The sequence below is a fragment of the Solanum stenotomum genome, chromosome 5, assembly GCF_019186545.1.
Source record: "Solanum stenotomum isolate F172 chromosome 5, ASM1918654v1, whole genome shotgun sequence".
NCBI classification, from domain to species: Eukaryota; Viridiplantae; Streptophyta; class Magnoliopsida; order Solanales; family Solanaceae; genus Solanum; species Solanum stenotomum.
Window position 1 is genome coordinate 55,001,990 of NC_064286.1, and position 25,485 is coordinate 55,027,474.

General features: G+C 36.7%; 1 protein-coding gene across 3 annotated transcripts in view; it reads right to left on the reverse strand.

The window, feature by feature from the left end:
* The window catches only part of LOC125864427 (regulatory-associated protein of TOR 1-like), a 44,643-nt gene extending 21,770 nt beyond the window's left edge, over positions 1-22,873 (reverse strand). For 2 of the 3 annotated variants that reach the window (XM_049544427.1, XM_049544426.1), the window contains exons 1-12: positions 22,371-22,873; positions 17,644-17,746; positions 8,926-9,008; positions 8,650-8,808; positions 8,458-8,574; positions 8,202-8,362; positions 7,445-7,599; positions 7,207-7,351; positions 7,050-7,128; positions 6,820-6,921; positions 5,696-5,779; positions 5,475-5,585 (exon numbers count right to left, since the gene is read on the reverse strand). In XM_049544427.1, the coding sequence (XP_049400384.1) occupies positions 5,475-5,585; positions 5,696-5,779; positions 6,820-6,921; positions 7,050-7,128; positions 7,207-7,351; positions 7,445-7,599; positions 8,202-8,362; positions 8,458-8,574; positions 8,650-8,808; positions 8,926-9,008; positions 17,644-17,746; positions 22,371-22,637 (1,566 nt within the window). In that variant the 5' untranslated portion in view covers positions 22,638-22,873. The remainder of the gene's footprint in view (positions 1-5,474; positions 5,586-5,695; positions 5,780-6,819; positions 6,922-7,049; positions 7,129-7,206; positions 7,352-7,444; positions 7,600-8,201; positions 8,363-8,457; positions 8,575-8,649; positions 8,809-8,925; positions 9,009-17,643; positions 17,747-22,370) is intronic. The other variant, XM_049544425.1, reaches the window with a different exon arrangement.
* Positions 22,874-25,485: the final 2,612 nt, after the last annotated feature.

The window sequence follows — 25,485 nt, forward strand, 5'->3', positions numbered from 1 at the left end:
TGATCTGTTTGGATGTGTTGGTTTTACATAGCTAAAATATCTTATATTTGCTTAGAGAGTTGTTTCTGTTTTAGAAAGTAGTATTATTGATAGAAACAGCACTAAGAAAATGTTGTAAGCTGGATAATCTGAAGATAATAGCTCCTTAGATTATAAGATGTAGCACATATAACCCAAATAGGATCACTGAAATGGAAGATAACTACAGGATTGCATTACTATTTGAAGGCACATACCAAAGCAATAAGTAAACTTTATTCAACAATTGTGAAACCAGTAATGTAACATAGTAGTGATTGTTGAGCATCTACGACCCAACATATCCATAAGATTAGTATTCTAGAAATGTGAACGTTAAGATGTTAATCCAAGAAGAAACAAGGTCACACTAACCACATTCAACCGAACAACATACATAAAGGATAAAAATGACAGGTCATCTAAGATGTACAATGTCTTAGGTAGACCTTCAAATGCACCCATAAGTGATACTATGAACATTCAAAGTGTTACTTGTGCTTTTGAAAAAGCTCCCAGACACAACAATCGAAGAAATGTCCAAACCCCACCAGGGTCCCTTTCCCCACTATTTTCCGGTGATCGGAAGGCATCCCCATTCTTCTTTTCTTCTCCCTTTCCTTGCAATCGACTTCAAATGGACGACAATATTTATTTTGCAGTTGGCTTCAAGGCCTACGACATCACAAGAACATCTGGTACGGCAGGAGCCTAGTACGACTGGACGGAAAGAAATAGAAACTCTATTACGATGCCAATCTGGACTGACTCGCCAATAAGGGTATTCGCCAGAGAAGATTTTAACTCTGAGGTCATTACCCAATGGCTATGAAATGGAGAACCATTAAGTAAAGAGGAAGATCCTCTGCAAAGTCAAATAGCAGCGGATACAGCTGACAGAACACTTGCTATGACAGAGGCACATGGGCAGGCCATCAAAATTAATGGAGGAGTGGGTCGGGGCAAGCTCAATTCAGCACAAAGCCCAACTCTATCAAGAAACTAGCGACTCAATTTTTACAGGCCTACAACAGGTAGGAAACATCGACAATCGTAGAAAACATTGAGACCTCTGCTAATCTATGCCACAAAGAGACGACAGATAAAATGAAAGAGGTATTCGGACCAATTCTCAGTGAAGTAAAGGGGATCGATCAATCCAGGGAAATTGAGGAGAACTCAGGGGTACAAAATCTCCAAACGGCGACATAAAATTCAGCAGATTCATGATGATGAGCCGGTAGACATAAAAAACCTGGGTACCAAACTGGTGGCGAGATCAAAGCATCCAGTTGGGTGAATTCCTGTATTCTGGAACTTAGCAAAACATATGGAGTGGTGTTTAAATTTTTCAGGGGAGAAACACATGCACTACTGATGAGGCTCGATGAATGAAAGAGTGCGATGAAAAAGAAGGGGCAAACAGTGCAGTGTCAACACCTAGACACAAAGGAATTGACAAGAATGAGTTGAAGAACTTACAGTCACATTTGAATAAGGAAGTTAATGGCGTAAGAAACAGAGGGAGAGTTCTGTCACTAACTCACCAATGAAAGTAAAGATTGTATCTTGGAATGTCAGGGGGATTAACAAGATTTCTGCAAGGAATCTGGTTAAGAGCTCTCTTCTGAAATGGAGAGTTGATGTTTACTGCTTACAAGAGACAAAAAGTTACCAAAGATGTAGAGGGGATTTCCAAACAATTGTGGTCTAGCAGATGGATGAGGTGCAGGTAAATTGAAGCTGATGGCAATAGTGTGGGGATTCTAATCATGTGTGACTTAAGAGTTTGGGTGGGCAACTGTGTGGAGGAAGGTCAATTCTCAATCACATACAGATTCAAAGTTGTCCAAGATTCCTTTCGTTGATTTCTCACTAGTGTATATGCTCTCACACCAGAGCTGAGAAATTGGAATGCTGGGAAGAAATTGTAGCAGTTAGGGAGCTATGTGGAGGTCATTGGGACACTTGTGGGGACTTCAAGACTGTTAGAACAATAGCAGAAAGGAGAGGATGCAATAGAATAACCAATGTAATGGTTGCTTTTTCGATCTAGATAGAGGACATGGAGTTACATGATCCCCATCTTAATGGTGGGATTTTTACTTGGTTCAAAGGGGCTAGCCACCACAGTGTTGCTAGGTTGGATAGGTTCCTCTACTCAATGGAGTGGGAAGAACTTTTCAGGAGCATTATACAACAAATTATGCTTAGAGTTATATCTGATCACAACCCTATTATTCTACAATGTAAAGACTGAGAACAGAGGAAGTCTTACTTCAAATTTGAAAACAAGTTGCTTAATGTAGAGGGTTTCAAAGATCTAATCCAGGTCCCAGGATTAGTGGAATGGATTTGTGTGGAAGGATGCCCAGACTACAAATTCAGTATGAAACTACAGATGCTAAAGCAGAAACTTAAGGAATAGAGTTGTGTAACATTTGGGGAACTCACCAATAGGAAAAACAATTTATTGAATTGTGTTGGTTGAGATGGATCTGATTCAGAATAATAGAGTGCTGATAGAGGATGAGATGATTCGAGCAGCAATTCTAGTTGAGTTGGAAGAACTGGCAAAAAAATGAGGAGTCCAAGTGGAGACAAAAGTCCAGAGTGTTATGGCTAAAGCAAGGAAATAATAATATCAAGTTCTTCCGAAGAGTGGCAACAACACATAGGAGGTACAACACCATTGACAAACTGATTATTAGTGGGAGGACATTAATGACCCAAAAGAAATCAAGGACAATATAACAATTTTTTACAAGTGCTTGAAGGCATATAATGACTACACATGAATTGGCAGTTAATCAAGTAGATAACATGCAAGGTCTTGGCGACAACCTGGGTGTAAAGTGGCTTCTCTTCCCACCAAATATTTGGGGATGCCCTTGGGAGCCAAAAACAAAGAGCTGGAAGTATGTAGTGAACTCTTGAAGAGAAGTGAAAGGAAGCTGACACGGTGGAAGAGTCAATATCTATCCCTAGGAAGTCGGAGGTAGACTGACTCCTATCAAATCAGCTACGGATGCCCTCCCAACTTATGTGCCAAGTCTTTTCCCCCTGCCAAAAAGTATTGAAAAGAAACTCAACAAACTGAAAAGGGTGTTCCTCTGGCAAAGGAAATAAAGAGAAGCATGGCTACAACCTGGTTAAATGGAAGAGGTGAGAATGACAAAAACCCAAGGGGTATGGGCATTAAGAACTTGAGTATCCAGAACACTAGTCAACTAAAAAATTGGTTGTGAAGATTCTGATGTAAAGATATGGCAATATGGAGGAGGTTCATCACTAAGAAATATGGCCTACTGAACAACTGGATCACTGAAGAAGTTCCTGGCACTTTTGGTTGCTCTGTATGGAAAACTATCAGAAGATTGTGGATTGCTTTCAATGCAAAGGTGACCATTAGAGAGGGAAATGGTTTGAAGACTAGTTTCTGGAATGAGAACTAGATAGTGGATGAGAAACTGTGGATACTTTTTCCTGATTTATACATTATTAGCCTGCAACAGATACCACTATATGCACATATTTGGAGCCCCCGGGGCTGGGATCTTATGTTCGGAAGGGTTTTAAATGACTAGGAGGTTGAAAGAGTAGCAGGCCTACTACATGCTCTAAACTAGTTTCCAGGCATCACCACAGAGCCCGACAAACCAGTTTGGAAATTACATAGTCGAGGAGTTGGAGAGGAATAGATCATTCTTTGACAACAGTTTGGCCTTGGAAATTAATCTGGAAGAGATAAAGATTCCTTTAAAAGTTGTATGTTTCACGTGTTTGGTAATTAGAAGAGCATGCCTAACCCATGAAGTGCAACAAAGAAGAGGATCTGTTCAAGGTGTGATATGTGTGGACAAGAGGCTGAAGTAAATGGCCACCTATTTCTACATTGCAATATATCTACAGATCTGTGGAACATGTTCTTTTGTATACTTAGAGTAAATTGGACAATGCCTAGAACCACTTTTGAGGTACTAACGCACTGCAAGAAATTGGAAAGAGAGGATCAAAGGAAGATTGGTGGAAGAACGTCCCTGCTTGCATTTAGTGGACACTATGGAAGGAAAGGAATGAGATATGTTATGAAGAGAAGGTTAGCTACAGAGAAAAAATGATGAGATGTCTTAGTCTTTTGTTTTTTTGGTGTAAGCAGAATTTAGTGGGGGAAGTAGATAGTTTAGCGAAGTTTATAGCCCAACTATAATTTTTTGAAGTTTGTTTTGGATTTTGATTATGATGGCACCCCCTAAGGTTTGTAAATTCCTTCTCATCAGTTTCCTAATGAGTTTTTTGTGTGAATGCAAAGTTGCCTATTTCAAAAAAAAAAAAAAAAAGAATGGTAGACCTAATCACATAATAGAAAGGTACCCCAAAAGACCTACAATCTCTCGAAATGGTTATGAATTTGGAGAAGAATAGAATGCACTAGTAAAAAAAAAGATCCAAATAGATAATACTGACTAGTTGGGATTAAGGTTTAGCCAAGTTAAGTATCCCGCATTGGTAGAGGGATAAATTGTTTGTCGCCTTATATGTTCTTTGGGCCTCATGAGCTAGCTTCTACAGTTGAGTTAGGTCCTAAGTCCATTTCTTAACAAGTATCAAAGCCGAACCCATCTTTGTTATTGAATGTCACATTATTGGCCCTCAATATTAGGTTGTCTACGCTCTAGTTGATAGGTTTGGCGTGGGGAGGGTTTGAAGTGTTCAAAATTGGTTAAAGGATAGGTTGTTTGTCTCCTTATATGGTTTTTGGGGCAATGCTCACCTCATTAGCTAGCTTTTGCCTTTTGAGGTTGAGTTATGCCCAAAATTCATTTCTTAACCGGCCGTTTTGGCACGCTTACATGGCCTGGTCCCCAAGAGTTAAGTCATTGAGTATCTTAATGAAATAATCTAATGGAGTGGAATGAATATTGAGAATCCATATGACGAGACCCAACTAATTTACAACTAAGACGTAGTTCTTATACTTGTGGAAAGATCGAATGCTTTCCATGACAACATCTAATATTTATTTATTTCCAAATATTCCCATACTAAACAAACAGCGCTAGCATTTCATATAAGCCTTATGATGTTTCTTTATCCTAGACTTTCAGCTGCAGATCACATCAAGAAATTCACCCAGTTAATACCATATGGGATAGTGAAGAATCCCAGATCTTCCAAGACATGGGCACTGCAGGAACAGTTGTTCTGATGTTGCCCCAAAGTTTACTAGATATAAACATGCCTAGTGCAATGCAATCCAGGTGAAGCACACAACTTTTCTCACATTCAATTTTTTTTTTCCGTGTCTATTATTTTTCTATTATTTTTCACTGATGGAACATAGGTTTAGAAAGAGATTGCAAAAAAATTATATGAGAAATAAATATAGATAAAATTGAAACATGGGAAATTTAATATGAGAACAACACAGGTGATAGACAAACCAATTCATGTACCTTATCAAAGGCAAGGATCTTCGTCCAAATGAAGACAAGAATTTGCCTAAGCTCCGGAGTTGTGGTTTGCAAAAGCTTTAGAACACAAGGAAATATTCCAACAGACAAGGCCTGGAAATAAATTTGTTGACTTAAGAATCACTTAAAAATTGGACGCATAAAATTAGAGGCAGCCAGCCTAATTAACAAGAAGCTTGAAATGCACCACCACCAATAAGTACCAGATCTACAGCCCAAGGTCCCATATCAAGAAATCTTCCGAGAAGAACCAGTGCTCGAAACCGGTGGGATTGACTAAGTAACACCTAATAACAAAGAATAACCTGGTTACCATCCCATACAAAGAGAAAAATGCACCAAAAAAGACAACTAGCAATCAGCCTGTATCTTAGGAAAACTATGGTTTTCCAATTTCTGTATCCTTCTGTGGAGTCGAGCAGATAAACACAAAGTAAATCTGTTTTTTCTTTTGGTTAGGTAAAACACTAATTAAATCTAGCCATACTTCACAATTCAACTAAAAAAATGCGCTCACACAACGAACAGTACCAACTACTCTTCAAGCAACCCTTATAAAAAACCTAAGATGATTGTTTTGACTGAGCACTAACATTACTAAAACCAATGGTTCTGCTGATTTTCCCTCAGAAACTTCAATCACTAGCATTGTGGTAATTTGCTTCTGCAATGGTAAGGATATGAGTCACACTAGAATCGACAAAAACTTACCCTAATCTTCCATAGATTGCAAGATTACTTGAGCAAAAAAATAAGTATGGAAAACATGAAACAGATGAAGACCCAATCGTGCTGAGAGGAGTACCAAATATTTGATGGCCTATTAAGTAATTTATTAGAGGAGAGTTTAACCACTCCTCACATAATGACATGACTTTCTGGTTATTTTCTCTTTAATTTCTGAGAACATTCTGTTATTCTAAATTTTAGCATGATATACAACAACATACCCAGTGGAATCCAACAAGTGGGTCTGTGGAGAATAGAACAGACCTTACCTCTACCTCGTAGAGGTTGAGAGGCTGTTTTCGGAGGACCCTTGATTTTTGAGTACAGCTAATCACAGTAGGTATAAATAGACACGCTTTCTCCTATCTAAACAAATTTAAGCAAATGCAGTCAACTGTCAATAACTGAAGCTTCATAAAGGAACAATAAATGCTAACAACCAAATGTTTTCACACCTTTTCATCATATATTATTAATAAGAAATAGAAATCGACAATAGTGTGGGAACGAGGAATCGTGCATTATTTAAATCGACCATTTCATGGCAAGAAAAACCAAGAATGGTCGTTCATCTGATTAGAACCATAATATTTCTTACCTGTAGCACAACGGGCAACTGCACTGGTGGCTTTTTATTCTCTGATCCATAGTCAAGCCATAGCTCAAAAGCTGTCAATTGGTCGGTGAAGAATGAGCTAGGCTGAAGAAATCAAAAGATGGGAAAATATTAATCTTGAGAAAGATACATGGACCATATTTTTCAGAAAACAGACCAACTTTTAGGAACTAAATATATACAATCAAAAGGACAATAACTCATTATCCCACCTGAAATTCAACACTTGGATCAGCAAGCAAAGTTGGAAGCTGCAAAAGGCAGATTTCTGCTGCCATGTCCCAAGCATCCCTGTGGAACAAGTACAAGCCGCAAATGAGGAGAAGGTAAAGCATGAATTTGCGTAGCTTGAGTGTTTCATGTAGTTACCACATGTGATGCTGATGAGTAGGTGGTAGCATTGGGTATGAAATTGGTGAACAATTTGCAGAGCGCATGATTCTTTCAGCAAGTAAAAAATTTCTGAACAAACTAGCAACTAATAGGTCTTGCCTGAACAATCTCTGAAATAGATCTGCGGCTTTGAAGCTTACAGATTAGGAAGAGTTTAAAATGCTGAAAAAGGAATTACGAAAACTGCATCAATCTAACTACTCTATCACATTACCGTGTGGTAGAACATTCCAGGCAATTGTATCAGTTACTGCAGTGAAAATCCAATTCAATTCACCAAGAGGTGTCTTTCGATCTGTTTGGCGGCCAGGAATTCTATCTATCAGAGAATAATCAAATGACTCACAAAATAATGACCGCGTGCAAAACCTAACATCCAAAAAAGAAGATACAAAAAAGAAAAACTAGTTATAACAAATTTGACAGAAAAGTTAAAAAGAAAAAGAATAAAGAATAGAAAAGATTCTTATGAATAAAAATAGGCCATAAATCATAATGGTTGAAAAAAAGTAGCAGCTTATCTAAGAATTCTGACAACATCACACTTGAGGTAAGTACAAATAACTAGGAGTGCACTCGGACATACTAAGTGGAAATTCCCTAAGACAATATAGTAATCCTATAGCAACGGTTGGCATAATAGACAACACCCATGTGGTTCCTGGAATACGAGGTGCGATACAACTTTGTGGTATCAAAGGGACTTGCCCTGTTTCAAATATTCGTTTGGTGAGAAAGCTATTCTAACTTTCCATCTAGATGGTTAGTATATGCAAAACAGACATGACACTTAAGATAAACTATGGAATACCATAGAGAGAGAAAATAATAATATCCATCAGTCGGGGACCAAACCCACTGAAATGCTATTCCAAGTTTCCCAAAATTAAGTATTGCTGCTAGTTCACCCCATTGCAGAATTGGACAGGTTTAGCAGAAAGGATAAACAACTTTTTCTAAGAGCAAGTCACCATCTCAATGCCATTTTGATTGGCGTTGTGAGGCAGGAAGTGAAAATGTCAGCAGGATACTCAGCACTCTGAGGAAGCGTCTCATGTGCTTCACAGGCAGCGAGCAGAATACAATCTCTTGTAGAAGGTCCAGAGGAATTAGAGGCAGCCAAGTTTTGGAGCTGCATTAAGCAAATGGCTTTGATTAGAGAATGAGCATAGCAGATACGTAGATCACCTCATCATTAAGCATGTACTGCATTATTAAAATTTGCACCTCTATAAAGGCATTAACGATCACCCCAGCAGCTGAGCAGTCAAACACATAGATTGAAGGTGTCTTCAACCAAGAGTCCAGGTCACTGATCCGCAATGGGATATACTGCGTATAACTCTAAACAAATGTCTAATAAAAAAAAAATAGATATCGCAAATGCTCTGTGAAAGCAATTTGAGTAAGAAAGAAAACCTTATTAAATAGCCAAATTTCATTATTGACTGATGGTTTGGTTACACCATATCCATTGTAATGGAAAAGAACTCGCTCTGACTTGGCATAGTTTCGACATGTTGTGCAAAGTTTCTTAACTTCATCGATAGTAGGATCCAAGGAGATCTTGTAGCGTGCCTACATATAGTAAGATATTTGGGCCATTTTAATTAAATTACTGATTACCTTACTAACAAAATACAGCCTAGACCTTGTCCGCACATAATATCTATTATCACAAAAACACTTTTTTACCTTAGGTTGCCACCTCTCATATTGTTCGAGCAACGTTCTCCCAATTGTTTCAAGGGCTCTTTGAGGTGGCATAGAATGTGGATCTGTCATAGAGAAAAATAGTGTAAGTATCAAAGTGATTGCTGGTTGACAGAAATTTGAAGATTGTTGATTACAACAAACAGGTAAAGTCTTAACCAAATTCATCCAATATCCCCAAGAGAATATGAACTGCTTTCTATGAAAGCTGGGATAGCTGATACCGAAATATATTCAAGTAAAACAACAGAGTAGGCCAAGATGTACTATCATCAACTATTCTCCTACATTCTGTTGTCAATGCTGAAGTGATAACATACACAACAAGTATACAAAACTCCACAATACTTCAAAGGTTCCCAACCCAAAGATAAGCTACTTCACAAGTATGGCACAGAACCTTCAACAAATGCTATCTGAGAGACCTGAAGAAGGTGTTAAGGTTATTATTCACAAAAGGAAGGGCAAAAACTAGGGGGTGAGGGACTCTTAGGGCGCTGGAGATAATTCACATAAGAAGGTCATGAAAAGTACAAAAATTGGATGATAAAATCATGAAAGAACAAATGAGGGGGTGAATTGGCAGAGAGGAATTGAGTATAGGACTTTGTCACTGGAAACCATATATTAAAATGAAATTTAAAGGTAAGTAAAAGCGCAAACAATGACTCAAAAAGAGAACAGAATCTTCAGAAACAAAAGGAAAGAAATGGGAGAATTGCCCATCTGTAAAAAATTCCCTAGCTATTATTTCCATAAAAGTAGGATTTGAATTCCATACTATTTGAGATATGTTTCGTCCCCTATATATAGGGGTAGATTTTGTTATTTTTGAAAGATATGATTAATATTATTTAAGAGGCTTCTCTTCTCTACACCCTTGTATATGGTGACTATGGATTATCTTACAACCTTATAAGAACAATTTTTTAAGAGATAATATTAATTCTTAACTGATATCTTTGGTTTCTATTAAAGTAAATTAAAGAAGGTAATTAGTCTTATACTTACTGTTGTCTCTAATTTTTTAGAAGTAGGGGACTAGATCACTTTTGGTTTAAGTTCTTGACTTGACTCTATTAGTATCATAATTAGTTTTCACTGGGTATGAAGTTGTTGTTGTAGTATCATAATTAGTTTTAATCAGCTAATTTTAAATACTAAGATTAATTAGGGTTCTTAGCACTTTATCTTGAAATTTGGGGATTTTATTCTCGAATTTAACACATCTTTCAATTCCTCCTATCTTTAATCTTTGTATTTTTGCTTCCGCATTATTTTCTTTTTTATTCAAGTAATCTGATTCTTATCGGAAGTGCTGTGAAAAGAGAGCACTGGAAACCTATTCAACACCCCCACCCCCCAAAAAGGCTCTCTACTAAAAAACCAGTTGAACAAGATCTTACTGGGAGAGTTCTACATTAGGTTGTTTTGAAGATTCTGAACAGTGAAGCAAAGGAGTGGTAGAACTAGGAATGAGGATCCCAGAGTTGGAGCACTAAGGTGGAGTGAGCTATTTCTGATTGGAGGTGATAAAAGTAGTTACGGCTCCGGAAGAAGAACTGAATGGTACTTATTCTTTTCCTTCAAAAATTCTCTGGTTTCCTTCTTTCCATATGATGCACCATATGCATGCTGGAATTGATCTCCACCATCTCTTCTGGTTTTTGTTGTCTCCCCTTTTAATCCAGCAACTTAGGAGGTCTGTTGTATGTTGTATGCTCTGGCATGGTCCAGTTGATGTTAGTTATGCTGGTAAAAAGGGCCCAAACCTGTGAGGTCACCTTATAGTGTAGAAATGAGTGTTTGTTGATCTCCGAGGCTTAGGGCTTCTTTGCACGGTAAGCACCTTGATGCAATGTTGATACCCCTCTTCTGCATAGCCTCATGAGTCGTGCTAGTTCTTCGGGCTACCAACCATGTGAAGCACTTCACCTTGGTTGGAGCCACATTCTTCCGCACTATTTTCCATGCACCTAAGTTCTGGTTGCCCTTCCCATCCCCCCCCCCCCCCACACACACACACACACACTTACACAACCTGTAACATAGAACTTTCCATCCTCTTGGTCTGCCAAAATCAATCTATCTGGATCTAGAGTGGTATCAGGAACCCTCCAACAAGCTTCAAGAGCTCCACCACCTCACCAATTTCCCAATCATTAAGAAGTTTACTGAAGACTAAGTTCCACTCTTGTGTGGTCCACATCTCCTCTATTCACTAGTCAGGATTAGAGCAAATGGAAAGAAGTTCAGGAAATAAGTTTTTTAGGATCCCTTGGTCACACCATTTGTTTTTGTTTTTTTGAGAAGGTAACATTGTGTATATTCATTGAACCAGTGCATGGGTTGCACTAAAACTATATTTACACCTTGTCAAAAATTTAGAAAACTGAATCTGAATCCTAACAGGAACCTAGGATATCTATAATGGATTCAGTGTCCTCTAAATACATCTGCTTGCACCAGAAGCAAAAAAGCCTGATACAATTTAGTTTGATCTTTTGAAGATCACAGCTCTTGCTCTCAAAACATCTAGCATTTCTTTCTTTCCAAAGAGTCCACCAAATACAGGCTGAGACAATCCTCCATGTATCTTTATCTACAGCTCCTACCCCTACTTCTCCCCAACTGTATAAAAGATGTGTGATTCTGTTAGGCATAGCCCAAGCAAAACCCCTGAGCCTAATGAAAATCCTCCATAGCTGGGATGTTATTCTGCACGGGAGAAACAGATGATTGATTGTCTCAACCTCTTCCCCACATAAATTGCATCTAGAACACATGGAGAACTTCCTTTTCTTGAGATTTTCATGTGTCAAAATTGCTTCTCTTGCCAGAAGCCAAGTGAAACATGACACCTTGAAAGGAATTTTAGGTTTCCAAATCTGCTTCCAAGGCCAAAGAGAAGGGTTGTTGTCCATCTTGATTTGGCAACTTATATGCAGAGTTTACCTTGAACGTGCCTTTGTTATTTCTGATCTACCATAATGTATCATGTTCATCCCTTGTTCCTGTAAAAACTTCCAGCCTTCCAAAAAAATCAGTCACAGTCTCGATTTCCCAATCATTGAAATTCCTTGTAAACTGGAAATTCCATCCATGTTGTGTCCAAACCTCAGGTACACTCACTTGTTTATTTACTACCAAGTCACGCCTTCTCTGGAAAGATATTTTTCAAGCTGAAATTACCCAACCATTTATCCTCCCAAAATGAAGTCTTGATGTTATTTCCTACCCTGATGGTCGTATTGATCTTCAAGAGAGGCCACAAGATTCTAATGGACTTCCATAGGCTTACCCCATATGGTGTAAGGACCTCCTTTGTCATTCACTTGTTCTCCTCTCCATATTTTGCTTGAATTACTTTTCTCTTGTATGGTTGAGGCTCTTGAGAATACATCCATAACCACTTTAGTCTAAGGGCTTTGCTCTGATTTATAAATTCCTTACTCCTAGACCCCATGTTTCTTCCCCAGAGAACTTTGTTCCACTTGACTAAATGTTGGACAGTGGAATCATTTTCCTCAATCCCTTTCCATAAGAAATCCCTCCTAATTTTATCAAGTTTTTGTATCACCCCGTTAGGGATAGGGAAGATGGACATCATGCAAGTAGGTAAGGCATCCAAAACTGAATTAATGAGAGTGACTCTGCCTCCCAAAGAGATATATTGAGATTTCCATTTGGTAAGCTTCTTCTCACACAACCCTTGGTCACACCATTTGTCTGTCCAGAACTTTGCCTTATCCCCCCCCCCCCCCCCCNCCCCCCCCCCCCCCCCACACACACACACAAATCATAGTGTGGCAGTCTCTCCAGTAATCTCTGATAGTTCTCCACACCCCAACTACATAAGTGGAGGTCACTTCATTTGTGCAACAATGATCCTCTTGCCCATATTTATATTGAATTATCTCTCTGCATAGAGTCTGATTCCCATGAACATATCTCATAGCCATTTGGATAGCAAACACTTGTTTTGTAGCTTAAGGTTTCTGATTCTCAATCCCCCATTCTTTTTGCTCTACTGAACTGTCATCCATTTCACCAAATTCAATCCCTTCTCAATCTAGTTTCCTTGCCACAGAAAGTTCTTTCTCAATCCATCCAATGCTTTTATCACCCTCCTTAGATTGGAAACACTGACATCACGTATGTTGTCATAGAATCCAACACTGAGTTAATCAAGGTTACTCTCCCTCCCAGAGATAAGTATTGTGACTTCCATAACGCTATTTTTTTCTCAGACTTTTCAATTATCCCATCTCGTATCTCATTGTTTTATGTTTGGACCCCCGGGGCTTGCCAAGGTAGACTGTTGGCAGTTCTTCCACCTTACACTTAAGAATGCTTGCTAGGGACTCAATCTGCACAATCTACTTAATTGGGAAAATGCTACTCTTCCTCCTGTTTACTTTAAGGCCTGAGCATGCTTCAAAGATAACTAGGATCACCCTAAAGTGCCAGATTTGCTCTTGTTCTGCTTTACATCAAAACTATTGTATCATCAGCATATAGTAGATGAGTCAGCTCCATAATCTCCTCTGTCCTGTTTTTAATACAAACCCCCTTACCCAATTATTACTATAGGCAAAACCCTCCATAGAAATAATAAACAAGAAGGGGGCGGATCCCTGTGTCCTAAACCTTTCTGCCGGGAAAAACACAGTCGGTTCTCCATTACAAGAATGGATAACCTAGTGGTTTCAATACAAAAAGTTATCCATCTTAGCCATCTCCATCCGAAGCCCATCTGCCTGAGGGTGTTAATCAGAAAATCTCAATTCGGGTGATCATAAGCTTTTTCAATATCTAATTTACATATCACCCCTAGCACTCCACCTTTAATTCTGGTATCAATGCATTCAAGTGCTATAAGAGCAACATCCATGATCTACCTTCCCTTTGATGAAGGTCATTTGATGCTTATTAACCAATTTATTGATCACTTTCTTCAGCCTCTCTACTAGCACTTTGTCAATAATTTTGTAGACTCCAGTAATCAGACTTATAGGTTTGAAGTCCCTCAACTCACTTGCCCCCATCTTCTTTGGAATCAAGGCTACCAGGATGACATTGAACTTTTCTCAAACATTTGGTGGGAATGAAATTATGAAAGGTCTGCATCAAATCCTCTTTAACCAATTCACAGAAAGCATGAAAAAATGCCATAGTATAGCCATCTAGACCAGGTGCTTTGTCAATAGCACATAATTTAATCCCCGCACAGAACTCCTCCTCTTCAAAGCCCTTTAATAACCATTTACGTCCATTGCTTGTGATTTTCTGAACATCCATTATGTTCAAAGATGGCATCCATCCTTCAGGTTCTTTATACAAATCTTGATAGAAATGAACAATTGAGCTTCTTGATTATCAAAAGAGCAGTAATTTCATTAATCTCCAGGGGATTAATGGTATTAATTCTTTTGTGAGTTGTAGTTATTCTATGAAAGAACTTGGTGTTCTTATCACCACACTTGATCCATTGAATCTTGGATCTCTGTCTCCGGTGTATTTCTTCATTCTTTGTCACTTCCTCATAATCCATTGTTAAACTGGCTGTCATATCGTTTGTTAGAGGTTTGAATTCTTGAGTGGCTTCCAAACTGCTTAGTTTCTCCATAATCTGATTTTTTTTCTAGCCCTCCAATTACCCTGGTTATCCATACTCCACTCCTTGAGTCTCTTTTAAAGGAGAATTTTGTAGCTAGCTACCACCACAATAAAGGAACCTCACCCACCAGTCATGCACTTTGTCTCTAAAGCCATCCACATTTAGCAGTTCACTGTTCCACTTCTTTTTAACATTTGTCTGCATTTGTTGTTGTTGCCTGGCAATGTTCTCCTGCTTCTTTCCATCAATTTTCATGAATAATACCAGAGCCCAACCCTTAAAATTATACCCCAAATTCTTTACTAAGTTTAAGAATGTGTTCGTGTATTAAATTAGAGTGTTGAAAACTGGGTCAACATCTTTATTGGGAATTGCACCTCCAATTGAGTGATATCTTCTACTGAGTAGTTCATCTCATCCACCTTCTCGTTAACTTGCACGTCCCAGGAACCTATTGGCTCCCAAGTCATTGCTTTTTCTGCAATGTAATTTCCCAGGTTTTGTTGATCAATCTCAGAATTACTTTCTGCGATTTCAAATCTTTCTATTGTTGCAAAAATTTCCCATCTCCTTTATTGTAGTTTCTTAGTTTCTGTTTTGAGTTAATTCGTTGAAAGTGCCGATTCTGTTTTGAATTGATTTGTTGACTGAGGTTGCATGTATTTCGATCTTAAAGATGTCCATAAATGCGGCCTCATTGGACTTGGTAGTAATTAGTTGAGTAGTAATAACCGGGGCTGGAGTTATTAGGCCTATCCTTCAGCCCAAATGTTTCTTCTGAATTAGAAGACCCAGCCCTTGTACTTGTGGGCCCTTCTCGAACAATCTGGCTTCACGTGTCCTAAGATTTTAAAATCCCCTTCTTTCGATGCACCTGCATGCTCAGCCGTATATTGTGCTGGCGTCAGACCTATTTCACAGTTAAATAGTGTTTATCACTCCTTGTATCCTGTGGTTCCTTCATGGAGCCTCTCCTTCACACGATATCAGAATGGTGTATTTATAGCAGTCGCTTTCTATCACTATTTCCAATGGAACATTCTTTCTTACCATCACCTCTCACTTTGATACGTGCCATGTACAAGTGACTTCTCAGTGACATTTCTTCCTGTCTTTATGTAGCCTCCACAACGGTCACCAACCATCTTGAAGCTTTTCTGAGACCAGAGGTTCAAGGGGAACCTGGTAGTCTTATCCAAACCCGATCCCTTCTTCCGACTAGCATATGTTGTTGGGCTCCACCATTGAAGTCGTGCCTTGTGTTTCTTCCATACCCATTCGGCAGATAACACATGTTCAACCACCTTCCTAGATGAAAGTTCGAAGAGAAATTGCCATCATTCATGGAAAACATACGAACTCCAAGCACTGTCTTCCAAGTGCTACATGCCCATTTACGAACATCATTCAAAGTTGCGATTTACTGTGACTGTTCATGGAATTCTCCTATAATGCATCTGCCCTATAGCTCCTTGTCAGAAATAGTTGAGCCTCCATCGATGCAGATTTTGTTGGTTGTGGTCTGGATCTATGAGGCTTTTGCGACCTCTGTTGTCCATCTGTTTCTCTTGAAGGCTTCTTTGAAGGAGGAATCAAATCGCTTGAAGCTGACAGCATGTCTCCTATAATGCATCGGTCCATCCTCCCTTTAATGTGGTTTCTGGTGTAATAGTGACATATTTGTTGTCCCATTGAATGGAAATAAGTTGATGTAGTTACCATTCTCATTGTATTTAAGAGTGCAAAAGAATTCTGAGAAATGATCCTTCATGTTCCGTCTCTTGACTATCTTTCGTTGCCCTTTTGTTGCATCAATATATACAGATACCATCTCATAACTTTAAGACTAATCGCAATTTCCTCATTAAAAATCTGCTGCCTTCTGTCCATGCTACCAAGTTTCGGAACCTGATTTAATTCTAGTAATGTCGTAGGATTTGAAACCTGCATTGTAATAAATCCTGTTCTCCTCCATTGTAGAGAGAAGGTTAGTTGCCAGAAGATCCCCCTGAGGAAGTTGTTGTGTTGAAGAGACGGCTAGAAAGGTCTAGCCTTGAAAAGAGTGCTGGGAGCTGATCACGCTTGTTCATAGAACCCTTTATCCAAAGATAACTCCATAGCTGTTTGAATAACAGGATTTTATTGGATAGATTCTGGCTCCTAATTCTGATACCACCCTGTTTCTTTTCTGTCATTATAAACTTCCAACTCACCAAGTGATATGTTCTTTTATATTTTTTCACTTGCTATAAAAAAAAAGGTCCATCTTAAACTTGTCCAACCTTCTCTCCATCTTCCTTGTAACTGGAACAGACACATAGTATATGTGGGTAGAACATCAAGAAACCTTTCGAACCACGAGGTTGGTGACTTGACTTCCAAAATCTATTGGCCCTACCTTATAAGCAGAATACCACACTTGACAACCAAATGCGTGAATATGAAATTAGAAGAGGACATTAGTAAAACCCATCTACCAAAGGTGTCAAGTAGAAAGGTCACAAGATGTGCTTTCACTTGGTTAGCAGTAAGGGAGACCATGCTCACAACGAAAAACTAGAGGAAGAATGGACTATATAGGTCAGTTGGTGCTACATTTGCAAATGCTCGAGAGATTGATCACTTACTGTTACACTGTTAGATTGATAGCCAATTATGCTAACTGTGTTAATTTTGTTGAGCAGACAGTGGACGACACAAACCACAATCAAGGATAAGTTATACAACTGGGCCTCTAAATGAAGGAAAATGAGGTGTAGAGCTTGGGAAGTAATCCCTTTGTCCCTTAAGTGGGTTGTATAGAGACAAAGAAACATGAAACTTTTTGAAAGGTGGAAATAGTACCTTAGTACAAATAGTTCTGTCGTCTTCTGGGTCTAGTTAATTTTTAGAGCACCAATGAGGTCCCAGTTAGGATAGATGCTTCAGTGTTCTTTGTAGTGAATCTTATCTTTTAAACCTATTTACTTTTTGTATGCCCCTTATATACAGAAGATTATCTCATCACGTCAAATAAAATATTTACCTTGTCTAAAATATTAGCAAACAGAAGAAACACTTGTTAGGAAAGGTTAGCATACCAATCCAACACTGCATCTGAGCACAAGGAGATACCCTTATTACATCTGGTGGAGGAACGCTAATGTTCAAACACAAAACAAGGGCAACACATCCCGTCTTCATCTGCAAGAGCCAAGAAGTTTTGCAAGTTTAGATGGTAAAGATATCAAATATTTGTTTATTGTATGAGAACTAAACCCAAACACTGTAAGATATTAGATAGCTCAATATTAAAATTGAAACAAAAGGTCAGCAAGCACGTCATATATATGAATTTCTCTTTTTACATTAGTAGCAAGCAACAAGTGCAGAAAATGGAGGGGCAAGCCCATTATTCACCGAGTTCTGAACCATGTGCCACGGCCCATGGGCTCTTAGGCATTTCTTGGTAATAAAAGAAGGCATAAAGTAACAAGCAACAGGTATAAAGCAAATCGAATCAAGCATTTAACAAATCCAAATCTTATCTTGAGACTTGGGCAAGACTGTCGTGCAGCAAGAACAGCTCTAGATAACTTTTTTGTTGCCTAAATAAAGAAGCTCTAAACAACTTTTTTTTTGCAAAGAAGAAAATGATTACATCTTAAAATTACTTTCACTTCAATGGTAAGTTGAATTGTTGAAGAGAGTAACAGCAAAGGCATCACAAGGTTAAAGTATGCACAACAGATAATTGAGTAAGCCCAATTTAGCAAAAGTCAGAAAGAGCAGAAAAGTTCTAATGCCATAACACAAACAGTAATTAATACATTAAGAAAAAATAAGAGAAACTGACATCAGTTCATACTTCATAATAGCCTCCTCTTCTGGTTTCACCAAGCTCTATTTAGATTAGAAGTCCAGGTAAAACCTTTGACCTTTTTTCACAGAGATTTTCTTCTAGATGTAAATCATAACAAATGGAAAACAAAATTCCCAGATGATCTACAACGTGTCACAGTGGGACAATTGTAGATTTATGCACATCGCAAGGCTGGAATTTGAATCTTAGAAGGAATATTAATGATGGGGAATGCAGACGATATATATCTTCCTACAAATGCTAAGGGACATAGTGTTGCAGTTGAACCACAACAAAATAGACTCTACCAGTTGGAAGGGTCACTCCAAGGGTATCTTCTCAGTTAGAAGTTGTTATAGTACGCTGGATTTCAGCAACAACGTGAGTGTTGGCCTTGGAAAAAAATATGGTACAACAAGGCATCTACGAAGGTCTCTTGCTTCTTCTGGATTGTGGCTAGGGAGACATGCCTCACACAGAACAATCTCCCAGGGGTTTTCAGTTGTGCAGTAGATGTCCATTATGTGAAGAACAATCTTGAAGAAGTTACCCGCCTTGTTTTGCATTGCAGGGTTACAAATCAGTTATGGAACATGTTCTTGTCAATATTTGGTATGTCTTGGACCATGCCTAACTTCATTATAGAAATCATGAAGTGCTGTACCAGGGAGGATCTGTGCAGGAAAGCTCAAAAGACCTGGAACACTGTTCCTCAAGTTATCTGGTGGTCTGTTTAGCTTGGAAAAAATAGAAGAATCATTAAAGGCAAAAGAAGAAACATACAGCACCTTAAACTTAGATACATTTTGTCGACCGTTTTTTGGTGCAAACTAATTTTTGTACCAGATGTAGATGATATTTTAGACGCAATAGCTGATTTGCACAAATTGTGATTGCACTGGCTTATAGTGCAAATATTTTATACAATATATTATTTACCCATCAAAAATGGAATCTCAAGTGTTTATCACATTTATTACTCTGCTTCCACATACAATATAGGTCCAGGATATAAGAGCTTCCCTTTTTCTTCAATACTCCTAGAAGAGCAAAGAGAGAGATCTTAGTGTTTCTCAGATCAAAAACTCAGAGCTTCCCTTTTTCTTCAATACTCCTACTGCATAATGTAAAATTAGGTGGTTGTTCGTTTCGGCACTGTTTTGGCACATGGAGCATCTATTTAGAATCCGGTTACTGGTAAGCATGTTTAAGATAACATTTACATCATTTATAAATAACTAGCTGCGCCAAGATGATAGAATACACCTATGTTTCAGGCTAAATATATTTTCCTTTTTGCCTCCTCACAAAATTCTATATTTTTTTCCGAACCAAAAAGTCCACAGTATAGCAAAAGGAATAGTGTTCCATATGTTATCATTATTTTGCAAACCCTTTCTGCTCCATTCTTGTGAAAAGGCAAGTATGGTTAGTCACATTGTCTGGTGAATATACAAAACAACAAAGAATATGGACATAACTGGTAGCTGACTATCTTTACTATACTAAAAGTGTATCTGCATTCTACACCATGTGTAATAGCAGTAAGAAAAGCATTAGAACACTTGGAAAGCTTTAATGTTTCGAAATGACACCAGACCTAAGGCAACTTTCACAATGTGGCAAACTCTCCATGGAAAGCTTCTCACCTCTAATAGATTGATTAAATGGGGCATTGATGTTAGCCCCAACTGTTCACTTTATGCTACCCACCCGGAGATAGGGACCATCTGTTTGTAGAATGTGAGTACACTAGAAAGGTATGAAATGCCATATTGAAATGGATGCACAAGGATGAATGTCCTGCTACCACATGGTCGCAAATGGTTGACTGGGGAATTGCAAATGGGAAGGGGAAATCTCAGATAGCCCAAGTGTTCAAGATAGTGTTTACAGAAACATGTCACACTATTTCGCTTGAAAGAAATCAAAGGATTTTTTTAGGAAAAAGGGCAGATGTCGCAGTCATTGTCCAGGAAGTGGCTCACCTGTGTTACATTTCCAAAACTTCAGACGCTAGTCCATACTTGGTTTTTCTAATGACTACAGATGTATAAGGTCTAGGTGCAACTGGATACGGAGATAACTCCCTATGAGCTAATCTCCAATCCAGTATAAATTGGGTTATAGTTAGGTTCATTTCCTAGAATAGCTAGTTGAGTTGACTTAGCTGCTTTGTAATTCTTTCCTGGTGATTAATAAAGTTGTTAGTTACCAAAAAAAATGATTGGAAGCTAGATATTTTGGAGTCATAATTGAATTGGTCACTTCCATCTAAAAGACAAATTTTCTGACTTGCCCAAATTAACCAATTATCCTAATTCCACAATAGCTAGCTACAAAGAAGAAGATAGTTGGAACTTCACATTTAGAAGGAATCTTAATGACAGGGAAATTGAAAGGGTTGTTGCCTTATTGAGAATATCAAAGTGAGCAATGATTGGAAGCTAGCTATTTGGACTCACATTTGAATTGGTCACTTCCCTCTAAAAGACCAATTTCCTGACTTGTACAAATTAACCAGTCATCCGAATTCCACAATAGCTAGCTACAAAGAAGAAGGTAATTGGAACTCTACATTAAGAAGTAACCTTAATACCAGGGAAATTGGAAAAGGTGTCCTGTCTGGAACTCTTACGACAACTTTTCACCTGAACAAGCTCCCAGCATGTCTTTGGGCCTGGACTCAGATAAGGAATACTAAAGCACCATTCAAAGTGGAATGTTTCTGTATGGCTGGTGGCAAAAAATGCATGTTTGACACATGAAATCCTCCAGAGAAGGGGAATCTAATTGTGCAACTGGTGTCAGCTATGTGGAGAGAATTTTGAAACAATGAATAACCTTTTCATTCATTGCAAGATGACAGATGAACTTTGGCACAAATTTTTGAATATAGCAGGAAATAACTCAATTCAAGAGATTAAGTTTAACTGCAGAATTTTGCTTTCTTTTTTGGAAAAAAGACGAATTTGTAAATGAAGCAGAATCAATACTGGGAAAGAGCTTTTCTTTAGGTTTTTTTGCTCAGCTATAATTACAACAACACTTCGTGCACATCCAAATAACCTTTTCATAGCCTTTCTCTCCCTCGCTTTTGCGAGTCTATACAATTCTTATCCCACCTGCTCAAAGGAGAAGAAAATGTATTCATGGAAATACTTAGAACATGGAGAAGGATCCGGATTCACTTTTTTTATTTGATTCATACCCACATAAGGTTTTTCCTGATTAAGAAAACATTAATCTAACGCCAACAATCATGTTGTACATCACAACTTCTAAATTATGTTTCATGTCTGCGCCACCATACCGCTGGTTTAGATGCTCATGCCTTCATGCAACTTAGAGATTGAATCATTCACGGCCATATCCAACAAAGACACCAGACAGTAGACACATGTTTGAAGTATTCACATAGGGAAAAAATTATATCACCTTACATAGTACATTATGGCTGACTCATATTAAAAAAATATTGTCGAATACAAATCAAAGGAACTAATGGTTTGATGGAAATTTTAACAGCTTGTTACCAAAGTTAGCATTGTGGAGTTTTCATGTTTATTTTGACAGACAAGTAGAAAATTTAACCTTCCGCTCAGATGAGCATTCATCCTCCCATATATTAATCTTCACCTTGAACAAATGAAGATTACACTAAACTATTATCCAAGAAAATCCTGAGCAGAAACTAGTAACCTTCCGTAAAGATAACAGAATTTGAAACTATTTCAATCAAATAAGGGAAAAGAAATGAAAGCACAAATGAGAACAGTATTATTACTGAATTTGAGTAGAGTGAGGACTAAACATTCATATGACTGATTCCAATTAATTTGTTATAAATGCATAGTTGATAGATTTAGGTGACAATTGAAACCAAGTTCATTCAAAATGTGCTTCCAAATTTACAACACTTAAAGAATTGTAATGAAAACAAATGTATAAGGAGACACATCTTACCCGGTCCTTAATCCGCCACTTAGAGACCAAACCAGTATTAGCCGGTGCAGTAGGAACATACGCCTCAAACTCATCATGACGAAGCTCACGAAACCATACAAATTGCGGTACATAAGCCATACTTGTCTCTGTCGTCGTCATCGTCATCTCATTTTCAGCAGCAACAACATCAAAGCTACCATCATTGTTCCTATCGCCATCTTCATGATCCGCAGACTCCTCCGCAACAGCTGATAACTGAGAAATCGTCAAATCTCCCAATGCCATTGAATTGTATAACCTTGATGACTAATCAGATAAATTCTGAACAGCAACTCAAAAAAGAAGAGTTAGAACGACAATGTAAGATGCTTGTGATGAAGTGAGATACGATTGTTGAGATTATTCAAACGAAGCAGGAGAATCAGATACGGTGAGAGATTGAGCTTCACTGTAAAGCTCAAGCTCAAAGTTGCTCGGCTACAAACCCTAGAAGGAAAGTGCACTGGAAGGGGAAGCCATGGACAGGTAGAAAGGCGGAGAAAGTGAGGAAGAGCAAACATACACTGCGGCAACCGGAAGCAAATATAAAGGGGAGTTAAAAGGAAAAGGAAGTTTTGAAATGATCAAAATGGCCCTTCAAGAAAAGTTATTATACTATTTGTGTCCTCCAGATATATCACGTACCTAAAATGGTCCTCAATATATAAGAAGAAGTCATTTTAGTCTTTAATTTATAGTACTAACTAATCGAATTAGTTCTTAATTTATGAAAAAAAATATTGTTTTAGTCCATCGAAATGGTTATTTTAATTTTAAATCTTTAAAATAACAATACAAGTAAAAATATTGTTTAGAAACATTTAAAAAAAATGGAAGTTAAACTTTTCGATCATAATAAAGTTTTAAATATAATAACGAGAATAAAGGTTAGTTTTGCTATTTTTAATAAAAACTTTAGTACCAATAATCAGCATATGTTTTTGTGTTTAAAATTATAACTTACTTATGTCTTTTGCTGCAAGAAAAAATATATATATTATAAGAAAAACAAGAAAACTTCTTTAATCTGGCATTACACGTGATGGTGGATAGAGAGAAAAGTATAACTTTTGTTCTTTTCACATGAGAGTGCAGTTAAACTTAATAGATCGTTTGACTTACATCGTTACTTTTGAAGTTTTGAACTAAATAATCATTTTTTATATATCAAGAATTATTTCAATTACATGATATATATGAAAGACTAAAAAGGCAACTTTCTTTATATATTAAGGACTATTTTAATAATGTGGCATATATAAATGACTAAAGTAAATATATTTCTATACACTAAGCACTCTTTATATATATACTAGAAAGCAATGGCCCGTGCTGGTATTATTAAGTATTTTTTTTTTGTTAAGTTTGTTTTTATGTGAAATTGGAAAAAAGAAATTTGATGGATCTAAGGTGGTGTTCGTTATGTAAAATGTTATTTTTTCTATATTTGATCAGTTAAAATCTTTGCAATATATTTTTTCTAGAAAATATTTTTTTATCCTTTTAAAATGAGGAAATGATTTCTATAATAGACGTATGAAAAAAAAAAAAGCTACACATGATATTCTACATTGATAATGTCTTCCTCCCTTTTCAATCACACCTCATCTTTACCCCATAATATGGAGCTCCTCCCATCTTCATCTCCACCACCACATACATCTCTACCCTCTACCTTCACCTCATAGTATTTGTCTAAATTATATAAAAATGCTTTTAGGATCATAATTTTTGTCAACCTATCAAAAACAAGAAAATAAATAAGAAACATATTTATTTTCCTACAAATCATTCCAAAATAAATTTTTTTTAACCTTAACAAACACATCCTAAGTAATTATTAATCATATACTCATAGTATTGCATACTAAAAATTGAATACGCTCTCAATCCATGAATAGATGTTGATTGTCAAATAATAAATTATTATACTCATAGAAACATTATACAATTAGATACTTAAAGCGACACTTTATACACATATAGAGTATTACTATTATATATTAGCGATGATAAATTTTTTTCAATAGTCATCAAGGTTCTTATTTTTAGTTTTTTTACCAAAAACATATTACAGAATAATTTTATTAATTATATTTTAAAACTTATTATTGATATATTATTGTTAAAATAACAATTAGGATAAAAATAAAGAAAATGTGCATACTCTATTAATTAATTTAATTTTAGACTCTCAATTATCTAGGAGTGTGCCCCTTGACACGGGCCCTATGTTTTAAAAAATTGAAATTGTTAATATATATCTTTGTTAAAACAACAAATATTAAGATAAATATATACATTTATTTATTTTTCAAATAAAAATGAGAACTGTTAATGTCCTAACTAAAGTCTAAACTCTTAATTATTTAAGGAATATAGCAAGAGTAAGATATTTATCAACCTTATCATGGTAAAAGTTGAATTTATCATCCTTTTCATTTAATTTTATATGATATTATTTTTTCTATAAAATCATTATATATGTTTTAATAATTTAAATTTCAAAAACATTATAATTTAACTTTAAAGATTTTATTTTATCAAAATCTTGTACATTGAAACATATAGTTATGAACCTGATTTAATAAATATGTCTTTGAATTTCGTTTTACTTGTTCTATATTGACTTGACGTAACTCATAAGAAATTTATTTATCATATATTGATTTTATTAATTATGCATTGAAAGTTAAATTTGACTATTAGTATTTAATATAGTTACTTAATCATAAAGTCAATATTAAGAAATAAAATAAATAAATTTCTCTTAATTTGGTAAAATAAAAATAAAATTTGGTATAAGAACAAAATTAAAAATATATAATATTTATTTAATTTTAATTAATATATATTATCATTTTTGTAAATGACCTAATTATATTAAATTTAAGGAATACTAAATTTAACAGTGATAATAATCTGAGTTTTCAAATGAAAGGTATAATGATGAAATTATTTACTTTTCATGTGATTCAAATGAGAAATTATATGGAAGACATTAGAATAACCATTTTCATTAGAACAAAAAAAAAAAGTTGAGCATCTTGTACATTTGTCGAGTTAGAAAGTTCAATGCCCTACAAATTTAATG